Source organism: Ambystoma mexicanum, chromosome 8, assembly GCF_040938575.1.
Source record: "Ambystoma mexicanum isolate Mex_15411 chromosome 8, UKY_AmexF1_1, whole genome shotgun sequence".
Classification (NCBI taxonomy): Eukaryota; Metazoa; Chordata; class Amphibia; order Caudata; family Ambystomatidae; genus Ambystoma; species Ambystoma mexicanum.
The window spans coordinates 590830681-590850236 of NC_090929.1; the positions used below are offsets into that span (position 1 = coordinate 590830681).

General features: G+C 45.4%; 1 protein-coding gene across 2 annotated transcripts in view; it reads right to left on the reverse strand.

The window, feature by feature from the left end:
• The window catches only part of ACOT7 (acyl-CoA thioesterase 7), a 1725032-nt gene that overhangs the window by 1429427 nt on the left and 276049 nt on the right, over positions 1 to 19556 (reverse strand). For both annotated transcript variants that reach the window (XM_069610292.1, XM_069610291.1), the window contains exon 3: positions 8583 to 8739. In XM_069610292.1, coding sequence (XP_069466393.1) covers positions 8583 to 8739 — 157 coding nt within the window. The remainder of the gene's footprint in view (positions 1 to 8582; positions 8740 to 19556) is intronic.

The following is a 19556-nucleotide window of genomic DNA, read 5'->3' on the forward strand; positions in this document are numbered from 1 at the left end:
ATGTTAATTTAACACCACTCAGTGGCCCAGTCTCTGATGGCTGCACTTCCTTACATGAAATGATATTGGCCCTGAATTAATGTCTTTTGTCCCCCACATGTACGATGGACTAATTTTTCTAGTCATTTTCTTTCCCCATAGTGCACTGACTCTTGCCCCTTTTGGAGGGGATCTGCTTCACTCCTTCCAGTTATACCCATGTCCCACAGCCCTGTTTCATTCTCCCTTTTTGAAAGTGGTTTAGTAATTTTCAGGCATTTGCTTTATGGGACTAGAGATCGACCAGTTGACTGTATGCATTTCTCCATCCGCATTTATTATTGGCGACGAGAAATACGATTTGAGAAGACAGTGAAATGCATAGTTAAGGCTGCGGTTATCTGAATGATGAAGGGCTATTATTTAATAGACATTTAGTCCTCAAGTTCTGTCTTTTAACTATTGTACAGCGTGCCATAAAAGCAGAGCCACATTATTTTCCAATATCACACTCTCTAAAGCATATGTTTTCCTTGATAAGCCGACCTGCTCAGTACTTTCTGATCGTGGTTGGATCAGCTTAAGTATTGAGAAAGCACATATCTTTTGCTTGGGGTTTGGATCTTGGAAGATGAATGCCTCAATACTAGATGAGATATCTATATCGGAGCATGGGGCAATGCACTCCTCGAAGGCCCCCCGTCTTCCTCCCTTGTGCCCCTGAGAAGTGTCCTACACGTAGCTGCACGCCACATGAAGGGTCTATGCAGATATGACCACATCACTCCAGCCTTCATCGACCTTCACTGGCTCCCACTGCACGCTCGAATGACCTTGAAATCTTGCTGCATCATCTATAAGGCAGTCGCCCTGAAGTCACCCAGTTATCTCGTGGAGAAACTCTGCATCTCTGGCAGACAGCGCCCACCAGAAGCCAGGACACGTGCAGACTTGAAATCCGCCTTTGCAAAAAGGAAAGGACCAGAAAACAAGCCTTCTCTGCCTATTGCCCTAAGACTATGGATCCTCCTCCCCATCAGCATCAGACTTGCGCCCACACTCCTACAATTCTGAAAAGAACTCAAGACCCACCTCTTCAAGAAAACTCTCCTCCTCAACAGCTATGCCATCACTTCACCCTTGTGCCACCTGACGCGCTAGACACCGCCCACCCCTCTCCGCCCCGCCACCCGGTACAGCTGTACCACTCCTCCGACAGCCTCTCTATCCTACCCCCCGCTGTATGTCTGTTCTGTTTTTACCACTGAAATGCGCTCCGTTATGAATCTGTAATGGTGTACAACTCTGTAAAGCGCTTTGTTTTGTATCTGTATTGGTGTGTACCCCTGTAAGGTACTCTGTTGCTTCCCGAAGCTAGGTCCGCGCTCAATAAATACTGTAATAACAATAATAATAATGAGGAAATCGTTTTTTTAACAAATAAATACAGGCATTGCAGTGTTGGCAGTGGTCTTGGAAGGGTTCAAACCAACTCTTCAGGACAGATTGATTTTTATTTCTCTAAGTAAAGAGAAAAATACATATGTGAAGAGCTCAACATTGGTTAAGAGGAGCGCTATAAAAAAAAAGTTATATCGATTTAATCACCCCAATGATATTTAAATGGAATGGAATGGAAAATTATTTGTAAAGCACGAGCTATGGCCCAAGGGCATCTAGGCGCCAGAAGCAGGAATAATCAGACGTCCAGCTCACAAGCGCTGCACAGAGGGCAGACAGGCTCAAAACAAATGAGTTTTGAGCGCCTTAGGGAAACTGAGATCTGAAATCTCACAGAGTTGGGGAGAAAGAGCATTCCACAAAGAGGGGGCATCAACAGAGAAAGACCACCCTCCAGTCCTTAACCTACGATATCTGGGGACGAACAGCAAATTCAAAGAGGCAGAACGTAAATGTCTAGCAGGAACATACCTATTCAGCTTTGCTTCTAAATATTCTGCTCACGTGTTATGAATTGTGCAGTGCACAGTACAAAGAGCCTTGAATTGAATACGCTTCTTCACGGAAGCCAAGCTGCCGCAGCAGACTAGAAAGATGAGACCTTCGTGTAGCTCCCAATGCAAGGTGCGCAGCGGCATTTTGCAGAAGCTGCAAGCCGTAGATCAGGAAATCGGGTTGCCCAAGGTAGATACTGTTGCAGTAGTCTAAAGAGCCTATAATTGATACAGTCAACAACCTAGGACGGAGTTCCGTAGGAAGAAAAGGCAAAGTCTCCTTCAGAATCTTCACCTTGAGGAGTCCAGAGCTACACATTGCAGCAATCTGCGCCTCTCTGGAACCTGATGACAACAGTTTAATACCCAGAATCTTGACTGAATCCTTGGTTTGGGGCAGGGCCCTAAGGAGTCAGACCAGAAGTCCGGAGTCCAGAGCGTGTTGGGGGGATCGGAACCAGTCACCAAGATCTCCTTTTTTTCTCTGTTTAGCTTCAACCAGTTCTTAGCCATCCAAGTGCCAATCACAGATAAACAGTCTCGCAATTTTGAGGAGGGATCTAACTCAGGCGAGTTCAAACGGAAAAGCAGATGGGTGTCATCGGCGTTGGTATTGAAACAGACCCCATGTCTAGAAATAAGGGCTACCAAGGGCTGCAAATAGAGATTGAACAAAAGCAGGGACAAAGAATAAGCCTGGGGAATCCCGCAAGAAAGTACCACCGGGACGATTGAAATGGGGAAGGGACACCAATTTATTGTGCCTACTGAAGAAAGATGTAAACCATTAAAGTGAAATGCCCGAAAAGCCCACACTTTCCAAACTTTGGAGGAGAATACCATGATCAATCGTGTCAAACGCCACGCAGAGGTCGAGAAGTATTGAGGCAATGAAGCTGGCGTATGACCAGTTTAAAAACTGGCTATTAGAGTGGAAAATACTCAATCAAATAACCCACACTCGGAAAGTGTAGGGGGGTGGCATTGGGGTGGGAGTTTTATGGCGTGGCAGATTAAACTTGGTGGGCAACAATTAGAATAAGGATGTTTTCGATCGCAGAACCGCCCAAGTTTTATCGAAAAAAGAATTGTATTGGGTCAATGTTTCTTGATTATCAAAATGCATTTAATGATGAAGTCCTACAACCAGTGCAAGATGGGATTCAGTAATCCCATCTGGTTTTACAGCAAAGGGGGGGTTTTATTTAGCATTTTTCTTTTGATGAGCTATTGTACATATGTTTAGGAGAAATATCCTACTGATGTGGAGATCCCCCCTCCTAGTTCATTTAATTTGGTCAAATTGTGTTTTTATATATCTGATAGGAGTCACAACAGTATGGGTCGTTCAGGGCAATTACTTTACTAAACTCAGAGTATAAGATCTTCATGAAGCTCTGTTGATTGAGGTTGCCAACATAATATTAGCTTTACTTGAGCCCATCAATATGGATTACCCCAATGTGCAGCTTGTGGTGAAGCTGGATGACTAAGACTATGTTGATTAGCACCTATACTCTTTCCAGATGCCAAAAAGGCCTTTAATCTGATTTACTGGGAATACTTACAGGAACATCACAAATGGGGCTTTCTCGCAAGTTTTCAAGATCAGTTGAGGAAGTCTGTGAGGAAGTTTAGACAGATCTAAACATCATGGGTTGGGTATTGGTGGGGAGGGAAACAGGGCTGTCCCCTTTCCCTAGTCCTTTTAGCACATATCCTTCAAGCTGTAGTCATCAATACTATACAGAAGAGGAATGTACCATGTTTTTAACATTTCAAGCCACTAGGATATGGTTATATGCTGATGATAATACACTTTATTTGACCCCTATGTGTTAGAAAATAAATGGGTACCCTGAATACGTTTTTATGGCTATCTTGCATAGCTGTTTATCAGACACGTTTGGCAAAGATGCAGGTAATATCAACCAATGAAATAAGTCATGCTTGCCACACAAGTTGCACATAGGTTAATCTGCCTCTCCCCAAAATATACTGCCATATATTTAACTAATTCTAAAAAAAAACTATTTGAGAAAAATGGAAGCCCGTTTAAGTTGAGGTAACTGAGCTGTTGGTCAAGTGTAGAAAAATGCCTTTATTGTGTCTGGTCGCATACATTTAGATGAAAATGATACGTGTGCCACAATAGCTTTTTCTCTTTCAGATATCGCTTGCGTACTAAAGAATTTTAGGGAAGTTTAATCATTTTATTCTTTCTGGGCTGGAAAAGCCACCAGATTAATGGGTGAAAGTTAACTATTAATTTGAACATAGGGACTTGGGTGCTCTCCAAAATAGAAAGCTATTATCGGTATGAGAATGTATCCTACATGAAGAAGCTAGACCCACTATGTGTAGCCCATTTGAGATTATCGTAGTAGAGGCTATTGTTGCACTGATAAAGACTTATTATTTTATAGAAAAGTATCACCCAAGGTCAATAGATCATGCCAGCGCTACTCAATTTATTTTGCTAGAGCCCACCATGCATGCCAAAACTTGCTTCTAAAACACATTTTCATGCAGCCAAAGCCCAATATATGCAAGTATTGCCAATGTATTAACACCCTTTTAGGCTGTTGTGCCCAAAAGCAGATCATGAGGCCTGTCAAAACAATATACCAGCACTGTCCAGCTCTCATGCTGCCAGTCCAGTGCCCAACATCATGTTTCAGCATTGGCCTGTAAAACACATTCCCATACTGCCTGTGCAGAAGGAAAATGAAAGAGCTCTGTCCCAACAATATTACCACACGGTACAGCTAGATGTGCACAAAGTAGATAAGGCCTGTCGACACTACAGGGCTGATTCATGGAATTATTTGCGCCGAAAAACAGGGATTTGTGCACCATTATGCCCCTATATATCAGCACTGCCCTCCTTTCATACTGCTGATGCCTACAGAAATGAATGGCGAGGCTTGTCTCAACAAGACATTGCAACATATACCAGAATTGCATTGTAAAACATGTGTCCATGTTAAAAGTGCCTAACAAAATGTATCATCATTAATCTGTAAAGCATATTTTAGCTGCCCTTGTTGCCCGAAGTTGGTGCCAATGTTCTTCTACCTGCCCTAAATCTGTCCCACACCGCTCTCAGTACCATGGCTCTATCCCATGGGCTCTTGCTTGCCCTTGAATTATCTTGAACTGCTCAAAATCATAATCCTCCCTTGCCCGGGTTACTGAATCCTTATCATAGAGTGGGATCACAACAACCCCCACCCAATAAGAGAGAACCCTTGGCATGCCCCAGATGAAGAGGTGAATGACCTATTGTCATTGATTTGGCATAATGGTGCATTGGGCATGCTCATAGCAGGCAGGAGGTGCACCCACTGTGTGGACAAACCATACCTAACTCTATTTACTTCAATGTGCTGTCATTTGCGATCATGTTTGTATAACTGACACTACACTTGTATCTGTGTGGGGGTGTGTGTTTCTGTGTGTATATGTGTTTCTGTGTGTGTGATACGCTAGCTTTGCAGTGCTGTTTCTACTGGTTTGCAAAATTATTTGTTTGCGATATCCAGAAATTGCAAGTTTTCTATGTGCCTGCACAGAGCTATATTATGTATACAAAGGGAATGCCCTGCCAGGAAATATTTAAATCATCAGAAATAAATTAATTGAGCTTATTAAATGTAGTGGTAGCAGAGACACTTAAAGGCACTCTGCTCGATGTTCCCCCTGTACGTCCAGGGCAAACTGACTCAAAATGATTCTGTGCTCACAAATCACAGTTGGTTACTTTTTTTTAAAAGGAATAAAGGCACCGTAACAGCACCAAATTCCCGGTGGGCTTTTTTCCATACCTTTGACACACATAACCTGATGTTTCCAGGACACACATGCCCTGATATTTCCAGGTCTCCCGCAGAGAGAAGCTCCCCCTTAAATTCTAGAGGGTGAGTGATGCGAGTACGGTATATACCCTCACCAGCTATGTAGAGATACCACCTTTTGAGAATTTGGCGTGGTTATGGTCTTGGTGCCTTTTTTTCATGTGTTCTTGCTTTTGGTGCAGGACTCACTAGAAATGAGCTTTGGGCATTAAGGTGCTGGTTTTCGTTATGCTCACAGTGGTTATACTTGCTTCATCAGCCATCACGTTGTGCTGGTTTTACATATCTACTTTTATCTTTTGGTCCTCAGGGGTCGCCCCATTCTGGTTGGTCCTGAGGAAGGCAATACATGGATAGTTAACCGCTGAAACGTAAAGCCCCCTTTCAAGCACTTATGGCACATAGGAACGAGGCTATACAGTTAGTTGACATATAACTACTCTTCGTACACGCCTGTTTTATGATTAGGTTCTCGTTGGCCTGTTGTTGCTCATGCTAAAGACTAGTTAGATAGCATGTGCCAAGATGTTAGAACATACTTGCTTCACTTGGCTCACTACGTGCCTCGAGTCTTTCCTCCATGATAAGAGCCAATCATGTCTACATTTATATGTGTTATGTTCTACTCTATGGATGCGTTATATTTTGTATATAAATGTCTCATGTATATTTGTTTATCTATTTGTTGAAAGACAAAGTGATTCACTATTTTTGTGGAATAAAATACCTGTAAATATCGAGCAGAGTGTCATTGAGTGTCTCTGCTACCACCACATTTGATGAGCTCAATTAATGTATTTCTGATGATTTTAATATTTACTGGCGGGGCATTCCCTTCATATTTCGCTAAACCCTGGCCCTGGCCAGAGTTGGGGACACCCAGAAAGTCTATACTCTATATTATGTATGCCGTGCCTGTTTTGAAGTGCTACACTCAGTTAGACTTAGTATGCCACACTGTGTTATGTTACGCTACGCCATGTCATGTTTTCAACTGTAGAAACATGTTGTGTAATGTCTGGTTCTGCTGGGATCAATGTGCTTTTTCCCAAAGCCAAATGCATGTTAACTAGAATGTTCCTGAGTGCTACTGCGTGTACATATTCACTCCTTTGTGAGAGGGGGAGAGAATATGATGTTGGTTTCCTTTTATACAAGCTGGATAGGTCATGTTATATTATGTTTAGGCTTCATTATAACAGGGTGCAGAATGTCAAGTTGTAAGCCACAAGCCACACACAAAAGTCGCTCGCCCTCATTTGTGAAAGGACGGTGAATGATATGCGCGCACACGCAAAAACTTGAACAGATGTGTAGTCCTAGCGCTAACCATGACAAATACATATCAAAATCCAGTTGTGAAAAAGAATATATCTTTAATCACCAAGTTTCCTTTTGTTGACAATTCCAAGATCCATACTTGAGCATCATGTGTCTATATCTAATTCATACGCAGGAAGTAAGTACTCACGGGGACCACTCTTGGATGTACCATGTTCCGCTGCTTCAGTTGCACATGACATGCGCTCTGAGCCACATACGTTATATATACATTATAGCTGACTGCCATGATTTGACATTGCCATTCAAATGCATTGGATTGGTCATGCAAATGACTGATGTTTACATGACATGCTCCCCAGTGTTTACTTTGCTCTCTGTTGTGCTCATGGTTCTCTCCCACCCATATTTTGTCTGGAAAGTCAATATTTTTCTGCTTTTATGTGTATCCGTAGGGACTGAGGAAACAAATAATCTGGTTTCAATCTGTAGACAATATTCACAAGAGAAGGTAAGAAAAATAAATGGAGATAGGAGAGAGGAAAGTAAGAGGGCTAGAGAGTTAGGGGAAAAAGCAGGAAGAGGCAGAGGACAGGAAGTAGAAGGTAGAAATATGGATGAGAAAAATAGACGTGGGTAAGAAGAAGCAGACAAAGATCAGCGAGCATGAGTTACAAGGAGGTGAAGTGGGAACGTATGAAGATGGAGAAGAGATAGAAAAGAGTTGGAGAGAATAGAGAATAGAGAAAGTGAAGGAAATATGTTTAAAGGTGGGGATACAAAGTAAGTGCATGAGCAAGAAGGGGAACTATAGAGCCAAGATAAAGGAAAGAGAGAAAGTGCAGATGACATGCAATGGGCGGACATTCAATAGAGAGCGAAAAGAGGAGGGAAAAATAGGATGAGCAATGGACTGAAAAAAGAAGAAATGCAAAGGACAGAAAATGGATGAGGAAGAGAAAAGATGAACAGAGACAGAATGTGAGAGAAAGGTGGGCAAGTCAGAAAGAGGGACAGCCCCCCGCATCCCACACCCTACCCCATTGAAACGTGAGGCCATGCCGCAAGCACAGAGTTCTGTTCTGGGGCAAATGGCGTCAGGCATCAGTGTAATATATTGTTTTGATGCATTTATTACTCGTGGTCTTTCCTATTGGGAACGCCCGAAGTGATAATGTTATAGAAACATTACAACACTTAATTGATCAGAGAAAACAATTCACTTAAGGTCTGGGAATTGGAACTCAAGCAAACTGAATAAAACACATTGGCCCTGATGTACAAAGCGTTTTTCCAATGGGAGCCTCCCACTGAAAAACGTTTGTGCAAACCAGGCCCTTTACTGTCACTGGAAAGCGCTGCGCACGGTCTGTGCATTTGTGGGTGCTAATTCAACCAGGCCTCTCACAGTCACTTTCATTTTCTGTTTCCAATGATTGGCGTTGTTGGCTTTTGCGTCAGGTGGGAGACAGCAGAGCAGGTATTTCATAAAGCGAGAAGAGTGCACTACCTGTCAGGATGTTTTCCGACATCACGTTGACCTGGACTTCTACCGAGTGCTTGGAGGTGTAGGTGATCTCGGCACTCACGTGGCTCACCTCCCCTATGCACATGGGGGAGAGGAAGTCCGTGCGCTCCACGCGGGCGAGGGCGGCCACACAGCGCTCCTGGAACGGAAGCACAAACAGAACAGGACACGTAAAAACTCCTGAACTTAACGCCACCGCCAACAGGGGGAAGGCTGGTGCACCTGTGAACATAGCCTGCTGGGTTGTCCTTGTAATTTCAAGGACCTAATTTGAGAATGGCTTTAGCGTTTTCATCATTTTCAATCCAGTAAATGTATAAACAGAGATACAGTATATATGTACAGTGTGGATTGGGTACAATGAAGGCCTGAATACTTAGACGCCGGGAGACCTTTCTTTTGGTTAGATTCATAATATGTGGTCTACCCTTCCATGCTGACAAAATGTAATGAGGCACTGAATTGTACTGCACCTGTTCGCATCACACCATGTTCTACCCCATCCTTGTGTACACTATTAAAATGTAGTATGTCCTGGGTTTGACAAATATATGCATCTCACAGCTACTTATTATATTCTGGCGTTTTGTACTGTGCCAGAAAAAGGTATGTGCTGTAAGTAGTAGAGATCACTGGTCTCCACTGATAACCATTTCCAAGACTCAGTGGAATCAACTGGAATTCTCCTCATGGCCGGTCAGTGGAGGTGCAAAAATCCCACGTGCCCGTAACTGGATGCAGTGGAAAGAATTGGACACTGACCATCTAGAATGAGTAATTTAGAACATATTCTGTTGAACCTCCATAAAAAAAACTACAAAGCCTTGTCTAATTGCAGCCAGTGAGGTTTGTCCTGAGGTAATCTCGATGTGCACACAGTGTAGCTTGGCCCCCAGGAACGGGCGCCACTTGTAAGGGGCCAGCTTGGGAAAATAACAATTCCACTGTTTACCCCCATATCAATAGTAATGATATGATAGGTTATTTATAACGCGCTTAATTAATACCCAGAGGTTTCTCAGCGCGCACCCAGGGATCGAACCTGTGTTGCTTTGTGTCGTGTTGCTTCCAAGGCGTGCACGCTGCCCATGAGCTATAATCACTATCAATAAGGATTTCAGAATGACCGAATGCCCGATGGGCTCTAGTTGACTTTTGAACCTGCTGTGACGTCACCTTATAAGACTACTTAGGTGAGCGTCGACCATTTGGATTTAATCGATAATCGATCTGAATGTTTCCAAAGCCTGTGAGAGGTCGGCCCCCCTCTTCCCTTCCCTTTACTTTTGAGGTGCTACGAAACCGCTATGCTAAACACATACAATGGAACAACCTTCTGACGTACACAAGCGTTATGTTAAAGTATAATATCATTGATGTGACAGGAACTTTGCTTTATTGTATCACAGGCATACGTTTCCCACGAACAAACAAGTGGTTGTAAGCATTTACTTTTTACTCTGTCAACGCTATACAAACTTAAAAAAACGGAAACGCAATTAAGCTTTATAAAATCAAACAATAAAGAGATAATCCAGAGCGAAGCTACAGGAATTAATCTGTCTAAATACTGGGCGCTGTTACAAGCACTTTGTCGGCTCGCTCTGTAAAGAAACGGCAATACTGCCACCTAGCGGAAAAGTAGATGCAGTTTCACGAAAATAGGAATGCTTCAGAAATAATCCGTAGAAAAACCTTCAAAACCGAATAGAAGAACATGACTGCATCCTACATGCATCTATCCGTCACAGGAAAGCAGCTGAGATACAATGGTAGTAACGCTGGTTACAAACAAAGAAAGCATTGACACAGCAACGGTTTGGCTGTTGTGCAACCAACCCCCCTTGACTGCGCAGCGGCATCGCGTGTCCTTGGGAGAGAGGGCCTGGGGAGGCGGCCAACATGACCAGAGAAAGGTAGTCCGACCCTTTGCATAGGATTGTCAGGAGATGTCTGGCAACTTGCTCTAGCGAGCGACAAGGAAGGACTGCTCTGGAATACTTAGGTACTTATAAACACTACCACGGACTGCCATCGAGTTACAGGTAGCTGTCCCAATTTCAAGAATTGCTCTCAAATGCTCAGGTTTTTGTGCTAGAGCCACTGCCTGCCATTGAGCGCCAGGTACAGGCTCCATTTTCAAGGTATGTCATCAAATGCGAAGGTACTTTCACCACTGCCCCTGAGGGCGCACAGCGCCGGCCTTAGGACGGAGCCGCCCACGGGACCGCCCATGGCGCCATTACCCCTCTCCTCCGGCATGCCAGCTTGGGGGGAGTCCGTCAACGTCACCCCAGCTGGCGTGGTGGAAGAAAGCGTAGCAGGCACCCCATTCAAATTAAATATGCCCTGCTCTTGTGCTGGCACCAGGCTTTCCAGCGTGGGCGCGGGATGGATTTAATAACAAATGGGTGCTTATGCTTTTGCATCGGCACCCTATTGAGGTGATTATCTCCCCGCACTGGTGTGGGAGCGGGTCGGTTTTCATTACAATAGGGCGCTGATGAATTAGTATCAGCGCCCTACTCCAGTGATTTAACTCCCCGCTGCTGCGCGGGAACAGGGAGTACAAAAAAAATTGCCCTCCCTTGCCTCACCACCCCAGCTTTGACTAGCGGCAGCGGCACTGGTGGGGAGGTGGGGCCAAATGTGTGCTTCACTGCCCGGGCACATGCTCTGGCGTCTGTTCCACTGCCACACATTCTCGCGCTTCATGTTCAGCGATTGCTCTCGAATGTTCAGGCACTTGCGCCACAGCCATTAACTGCCATCGACTGCCAGGTGCTCCATTTTCAAGGAATGCTCGGGTACTTGCGCCGCTGCCAGTGAATGGCATTGAGTGCACAGGTACCCTTCTCCACGTTCAAGGATTGCTCGTGTTATTTATTTCTTGATGGCGGAGGAAAGAATGAGTCTTTGTTGGGGATAAAGTGCACGTTGGTTCAAGTTGGGAACGCGAATGCTGTGTTGCCACTTTGTTCAGATACGTAGTGGTGGCTGCAGACCTTCCCAATAAGTGGCGCGCGCCCCAGCATGCGAATCTGACACGGTGAGCAAGCAGGAAAAGCAATCCAGCCAGTTGGTCCAAAGTTGATTTGGGTGTGGGGGTTATTCCCCAAAGCAAGGGAGCTCGCCTTGGAAGCAAGAAGACACGGAGCAATACAAGGTTCGATCCCCGGGTCCGCGCTTAGAAGCCTCTGGGTATTAAGCGCGTTATAAAAAACCTATCATATCATATCAAAGAGATCGTAGATAATAAATGGGGCCAAATGGTGCGTTTGGCGGCACATGATCCACTGTGGCAAACCACGCACTCCCCGACAGCTCAAGACTTAACTGTCCTATAAAGACCACCGCGTGGACACCCAGTGCCTTCAGAGTACTGTCTGTCATGTGTCTTGTCAGGCGCAGGTTTCTGCGCCATGTAACGCCTCATGATCAATTGCCCATACCTGTCCATCTAATGTTCTGCGCCTGATGCAGGACTGCCCCGAAGACTACTGTTTGCTTATTGTGGAAAACACTGTTACCACAACAGATATAATACTGCCAGCTCCATGTTTGTCTGGAGGGCAGAATGCCCCTCTTCGCTGGCGGACATATTGGCACAGACTTCTCTTATTTTCTCCTCTCATCGTTTTGGGCTTCAAGACACCTAGACTTCCTATCTAGTTATATCTGATGACCTCACTTGCTCCTCTTGACATGGACTCCTTCCTTCCTTTGCCCCCTACACTGGATCTCTATGGCATTGCCTCCTTGCAGCACTACCTCATTAGCATGATCCTCCAGGATACAGTGGATTCCGTGGACTTTCCCCCCTTTCTTCTTTGCCCCTCTCCGTCCAGCTCTCTTCCCTGCTTTCCTTTCCACATGCATCCCTGCACTGTCCTAAATATTCAGGTATGAAGAAAGACTCTGCCAGAACGAGCATTATTTAGTCGGTGGGCTTCCTTTCTCTTACTTTTGCCCTGTTCTTCTCCAAAATCATCTTCCCCTTCCCTCTATCCCATCCTGTATGTGCCTAGAAACAAATAATCCAGTATCGTGTGCTACATAGGCGACTAAAAAGCAAATGATGTTGATGAGACTCATCATTTAAAAATATGTTTGATAAGATTGCCTGCGTAATGTAATGTAAGTGGTCTTGTATAACGGCCATCGGCTGCTACTGGTGGCCTCATTGTGCATGGTTGGTTAAGAAGGGAGGATAGCTCAGGGACAATGCGCTCGCCTTGGAAGCAAAATGACAGGGAGCAACACAGGTTCGAACCCCGGGTCCGCGCTTAGAAACCTTTGGGTATTAAGCACGTTATAAATAAACTATCATATCATATCTTATCAGAAAAAGGGGGTGAGGGGTCATGAGTGGGAGAGGCAGATTGGAAACCAGTGGTGCTGATAGGTCAGAAGCAACCATTTCCTGTGTGCCAATTTGCTTTCTTGGGCTTTGGCAGAATAACTTGGGGGTATGTTATGCATACAGAAGACCACATCTGATGGGCTACAACGCATTGAGTCTGATTAGGCACTGATGGGAAGAGTGTGGTACAATTAAAGAGGAGAGGTTATCCGTGGTTTAGCCTTACAAGGCAAAACAACATGCAAACATGCACTCCTACCCCAGGCCATCTGCAGATGGACCCCATTTCTCTAGCTGCAGGAGGGTTCTTAAATATGAATGTGTGCTGCAGCAACTGCAAAGAAAGTGTTGAGCTCGGTAGTTAAGGGAAGGTGGTGTTAGCCATCTTTAAGAGAAATATATAGGGTACGCAAACACGCCATAGAGAGACTCCAATGGTGTTTTTTTAATGATTTCTGCACTGGAACCCCCTCATCGTTATAGTGTCCTGATCAATTACCACCACCTCCTCCTCCACCCACCATGGTGCAAGGAAGCTAAAAGTGGCGCGTGCATGATCTTCCAACTCTCACTGCTTTAGGGGTCAATAAGAGTTACAATGTATACATATTCTCGAGTTCCTATTGCCAGTGGTGTTGTAGGGGCACAATGACATTTATTGGGTTTTAAGAACACGCTTTTCTTTGTTTAAACTAAAGTGTTATTCCTCTGTTATTTTTAAATAGGGTTTCCTTCCATGATTTTACTGCTTTACAAAACACTCGACGGAATAATGTCCTAGTATAAGCAAAATATTATAATTTGTATCTATTTATCTTAATCGATAGACAGAACACTAACAATTAAAACATTGCCTAACATCGGGTGTAGAAAAGCAAAAGTTAGATTTTAAATAGTGTACGTGATGGATGTTATCTGCTTCATGTAAGCTTTCACTTCTGTAAAAATGAAGCTATAGCACCACCTAGTGTAAAGATTAGGCAGTGAACGATACTAGCGCTGCGTTTAGTTGCCGATTCTAACGTGACAGCAGTAGTACATTCTAACATAAGAATTTGAAAAAAGACAGTGACGGTAAACGTACACATGCAACACCTAAAAGAAAGGTAGTGAAACAATCGGGGATATCTCTTGGTTGTTGAATCCTTTCAGAGAATAAAGCCTATGCAAAACACTATAGGGTTCGAATAAAAGAAGTACGATCTGGTGGGAAACGCAAAATGCATATTAAAAAAAATTCAACTTTTTTCCAAAAATGTATCGTACTTGATCTTGAAATAAATGTTTACTAGGGATCCGTTAGTTAAAATATATAACATATTAAGTTTGAAAACCAGAACAGTCGCATGCAGTATACAGTTGCGTAATCGAAATTATGAGTGCCTTAATAAGGCTTTTGAAAACAAGCTTAGGGGTTTAGCTTTGGCTAAGTGAACCTTCATTAAAACCCTTAACCTAGAATTCCCTGACGTTTGAATCGTGCATGGCCTCGCCTCAGTACTCCATGGCTGCAGGGCAACACATCTGGAGTTCTGTGGTTTCATTTTACAAATGGTTGGGATCAGGTGCACGAGTCCAATTAATTTCAAAATAAGTGAACCAGTCCCAGATGGCATTAGTTTGTCAAATGAAAGTCCAAGGATGGGAAAGTGATGTTCCATGACACGGGGCATGTTGTAACCTTTATTACTGCATTCGCCCCCTAACCTGCGGATCTCCTCTCACCTGGATGGGCAAGTTGCCACCCACCGCCACTCTATCGCCACAAGTTGCCCTTCAAAACGTAGGCAAAAGTTGCAGAGATCAGGCTACATTTAGGCAAGAGCACAAAGCCTGGCCTAGAAATTATGGCACACGCGACACACATCAACGATTAATTAATTAAAACCAGGCTAAATACCTTCTTCATTAACAAAAATGCAAAGATCAGAGGTCTTATCAATGCTTCAAAACCAGACCAAGCCCATCCCATCCCATCAACGGGCACAGCCCAGGTCCAGCCCCCCCTGGACTGACTCCTCCCTCCTTTCTTTTAGCGCACGCTCACTTCTCTTAAATCTACTGATTTCTTCTGGGATTCTCTAAGTAACAACTCACTGGCTCAGTGATCACTGCCATCCTCGGTATTGTCAATGGCTCCCTCAGTGAAGGTGCATTCCAAGAGGAGCTGAAGGCAGGTCTCATAAGATCCTCATCACCACACCCACATCACAAGATGACACGATCATAAAACATCCCAATCAGCCCAATTCCCCACAGCCCCTGGCCCTAACTCCTCTACTGGAGCCTACCACTACTCTGAAAGGTGCCCTCCTCAATGTGAAACACAACCTAATCATAGACCAACAACTTGACCTTTTAGTGGTTACTGAAACCAGGTTGCACCAAGCATCAGGCCCACTACTAACGCTAGCCACCCCCCCCTGACTTTAGCATACATAGGGCTGGCCATCCAAATTCACTGCGAGGAGATAATGCCATTATTGCAAAATCCAGCCTCTAACTCAGATCATGCCTGCTAGACACTATGGAAGGCTATGAATTGCTCTTCCTTAAACTTACAACAGACCCTAAAACTACAACTAATATTCTTATTATTTACAGAGCGCCCAACCATGCTAACCACCCGGAATCTGACATCCCACTCCTCATCACACCCTATCTCAAGCCTATACCAAATTAAGTATTCTAGGGGACATCAACCTAGGCTTTAATGATGCCCAAGACCATAGAGCCAGCGCACTCCACTCCTCCCTCACTGACATGAATTTCACCCAATTAGTGACCTCACTCACACATGATAAGGGTAGGACACTAGGCTGGGTAGTGACAATAAATGTCTGTTTATCTATTGACTCCATCATAGCAATTAATTGGTCTGACCACCACTTAATTTGCTTCAAACTAATAACTAAAGATAAACTCACCATCCCTCCTACGACACTCTGCCCCATTGATGAAACACCCGTAATCTCAAAGCTGACAACCTCAACCGGTTCTGTTGGAGGCCCTCTCCACCCAGATCCCCACCAACTCCAACTCTAACTGCCTTGCCAACATTTACAACTGCCTCAAAATCACTATTGATGCCTTACCCCCACTCACCACCAAAATACAGCAGTCAGCTAAACGCTCTAATTTTTGCTTTATCAAGGAACTTGTAGTGCTTTGGTGCAACAAAAGATCCTTGGAACACATTCCTAAAAAATCCCTCTCCATTGACTCGGCCAAATCTTTCCTGGAAGCAAACAAATCCTAAAAATCCGCCATCATAATACACAAAGCAAACACCCTAAACACCAGTATAAACAATGCATCCCCTAACTACAAAGAACTCTTGACCATTCTTAGAGAGTTGGAAAACTCCATCCCATGTAACACTCCTATTAATACAAGCAAAGCTTGGTGCACTACTATACAGAATGCACTTGCTTCAACAATAGATACACTCCAACACAAAATCTTAGCCAAAAGAAAACTAGCAAAAGCTCATCTCTCCCACTTCTGAACACCGACCATGAAAACCTAGTTACGCAATTCAAATTCTCACGGGTCAGCAAAGACCAGGTCCTGGACACCATAGCTAGGCTAAAACCATCTACTGCAAAGGAGATTGCTTCCCCGCACAGTTAGTCAAACACTGCGCACCTACACTAACTCCTATCATCACCAAATTTGTAAATGCCTCCTTCTGCACTAATGTTGTCCGAGCCATTATTAAAGAAGCATGGGTTAACCCACTCCTCAAAAAAAGTCACTAGACACTACAGTACCACGAATTACCGCCCCATAACCACAGTTCTGTTTCTGTTAAAAATAATCGATAAAATCGCCTACTCACAAATACAAAACCATCTTGAACAGAACCACCTCCTAGGAGCTAGACAATCTGGCTTTCGGCCCAACCACTGCATCGAAACGCCTTTACTGGACCTTAAAATCCAGATTTACTCCATAAGAGATGCCGGTAAGCTATGTATCCTACTTCTACTAGACCGATCAGCCGCATTTGATTTGGTGGACCATGACAAACTTTGCAATACTCTGTCAGACAACTTCCACTTCTCGCATGAAGCCACCCTCTGGGTCAAATCCTTTCTCTCAGAACGGACCTCAAGAGTTTCAATAGGAAACGAAGCTGCTGGCCCCATACCAGTCCCCATAGGGCCACCGCAACGCTCATGGCTCTCGCCCACCCTCTATAACGCCTACACTAAGCTGCTATTTGCTGCCCCTGATGCCATGGGTGTCATCTAAACGAATTTCACAGATGACACTCAGATTCCCATCCCCATCACTGGTAACCATGAGCAAAACACAACCACAGTAAATAAGATATATGCCAGAATCCAAAACCAGATGGCTACCAACAGCCTATGGCTTAACGATGAAAAAACAGAGATTCGTATCGTGGGCTCCCCTGCCAAAATTAAATCTCTCCACCCTGATTATTCATCCATCACTATCGATGGAACACCCATAGCAGACCTCAAGCAGGTCAAAACACTGGGCGACCACTTAGACACTAACCTAACAATGACCAAACAGGTTAATGCCCTCTACTCAGCCACCTCCTACACTGCCAAACTCATCACCTTAAGTCAATTTCTGGCACCACAAAACTGTATCACACTTGCCCGTGCTCTCATATTGTCTAAATTAGACTACTGCAACATACTACTGTTAGGTTCCACAAATACAAATGTGGACAAACTCCAACTATTGCAAAATAAAGCTCTGCAAGCTGCCCTTGGCATAATAAAATCTGACCACATCTCCAAGACCAGGAGGGAAGCATACTGGCTTCCCATTAAAGCAAGAATTATCTTTAAAACTTTCTGTAATACCCACAAATGCCTCACTAAGATGGCACCCATCTACCTCAACAATGCCATTACCCATGACAGGGCCACTAGAACACTGAGATCTAACAATAGCACCAAACACCTTGTCCCACATTTCAAATATACAAGGGCAGCAGTTTCCCAGTGATGGCACCCAAAATCTGGAACTCCCTTCCCGTGCACACCAGACACGAGCCCTCTCGCCAGAGATTTTAAAAGTTGTTAAAAATCTGTCTTTTTAACAAATACTAATCTGTGCGCGCAGAGAAGGAGCATGCGCTACGCGAGGCAATTGTGGCGCAAAGCAGCAATTGTGCGCCACGTGTTTTCATGGATTTCCCGAGCCATTACTAGCTGTGGCGCATTGAATATCCAGCAGCGCCAGTTACGCCCCCAACAGGCCCCTGTGTACAGCCAAAAGACCATTGAAATTCCCAATACAGCGCAAACCCCGCGCCATCACACAGCCCCCCTCCATCGTAATTGCGTGAAAAATCAGAGCGTACCCCGCTCGCGCCAGCCAAATCGCGTGAAAAGGCCCTTGTGTACACCCGTGAAATCGCATACCCCGCTCGCGCCAGCGAAATCGCTTGAAAAGGCCCTCATGTACCCTCGCGTGAAAAGGCCCCCCCTCCGAGTATCCCCACAAAATCACATACCCAGCTCGCACCAGCCAAATCGCGTGAAAAGGCCCTCACATACCCCGTGAAATCACGTACCCCGCTCGTGCCAGCCAAATCGTGTAAAAGGGCCCTTGCGTACCACCCCCCACCAAATCACATACCCCGCACGTGCCAGCCAAAACACATGAAAGGTCCCTCGCGTATCGCCACAAAATCGCATACCCCGCTCACGCCAGCCAAATTGCGTGGAAAGGGCCATGCGTGCTGCCATCAGCCGCAAACACTCCCTGTAGGCAGCCCACATCACAAGGCACCCCCTCAACACCCGTGACCATACCCCGCTGGCAGCCCACACCACAAGGGACCCCCCCCATCACCCCTGACCTTACTCCACAGGCAGCCCACACCGCAAGGGATGCCCCCAACACCTGTGACCATACACTGCAGGCAGCCCACCCGTGACCATACCCCGCAGGCAGCCCACACCACAAGGGGCCCCCCATCACCCATGAAAATACCCTGCAGGCAGCCCACACCACAAGGGACCCCCAATCACGAGTGACCATACCCACAGGCAGCCCACACCACAAAGGACCCCCATCACCTGTGACCATACCCTGCATGCAGCCCACACCACAAAAGACCCCCCAACACCCATTATTATACCTGCAGGCAGCCCACACCACAAGGGACCCCGCAGGCAGGCCCTGACTCATGTCCCCCCACCAGTGAGGGAAACCTGCAGGCAGGCCCTGACTCATGTCCCCAACCCCCACTAGTGATGGACACCTGCAGGCAAGCCCCGACTCATGTCCCCCCACCAGTGACGGCAACCTGCAGGCAGGCCCTGACTCATGTCCCCCCACCAGTGACGGCAACCTGCAGGCAGGCCCTGACTCATGTCCCCCCCACCCCAACCAGTGACGGACACCTGCAGGCAGGCCCCGACTCATGTCCCCCCACATCTGTACACCATGCAATCATGTAGCATATGTCGACCCAAATCCCACCACACGCTGCACCCAAACGGTGCACCTCAATACTCATCCATTGTTCCTGCTCCCCATTACATGCCCCATGGCATGGGGATCACAAAGTCACACATGCATGCATGTTTGCACACACA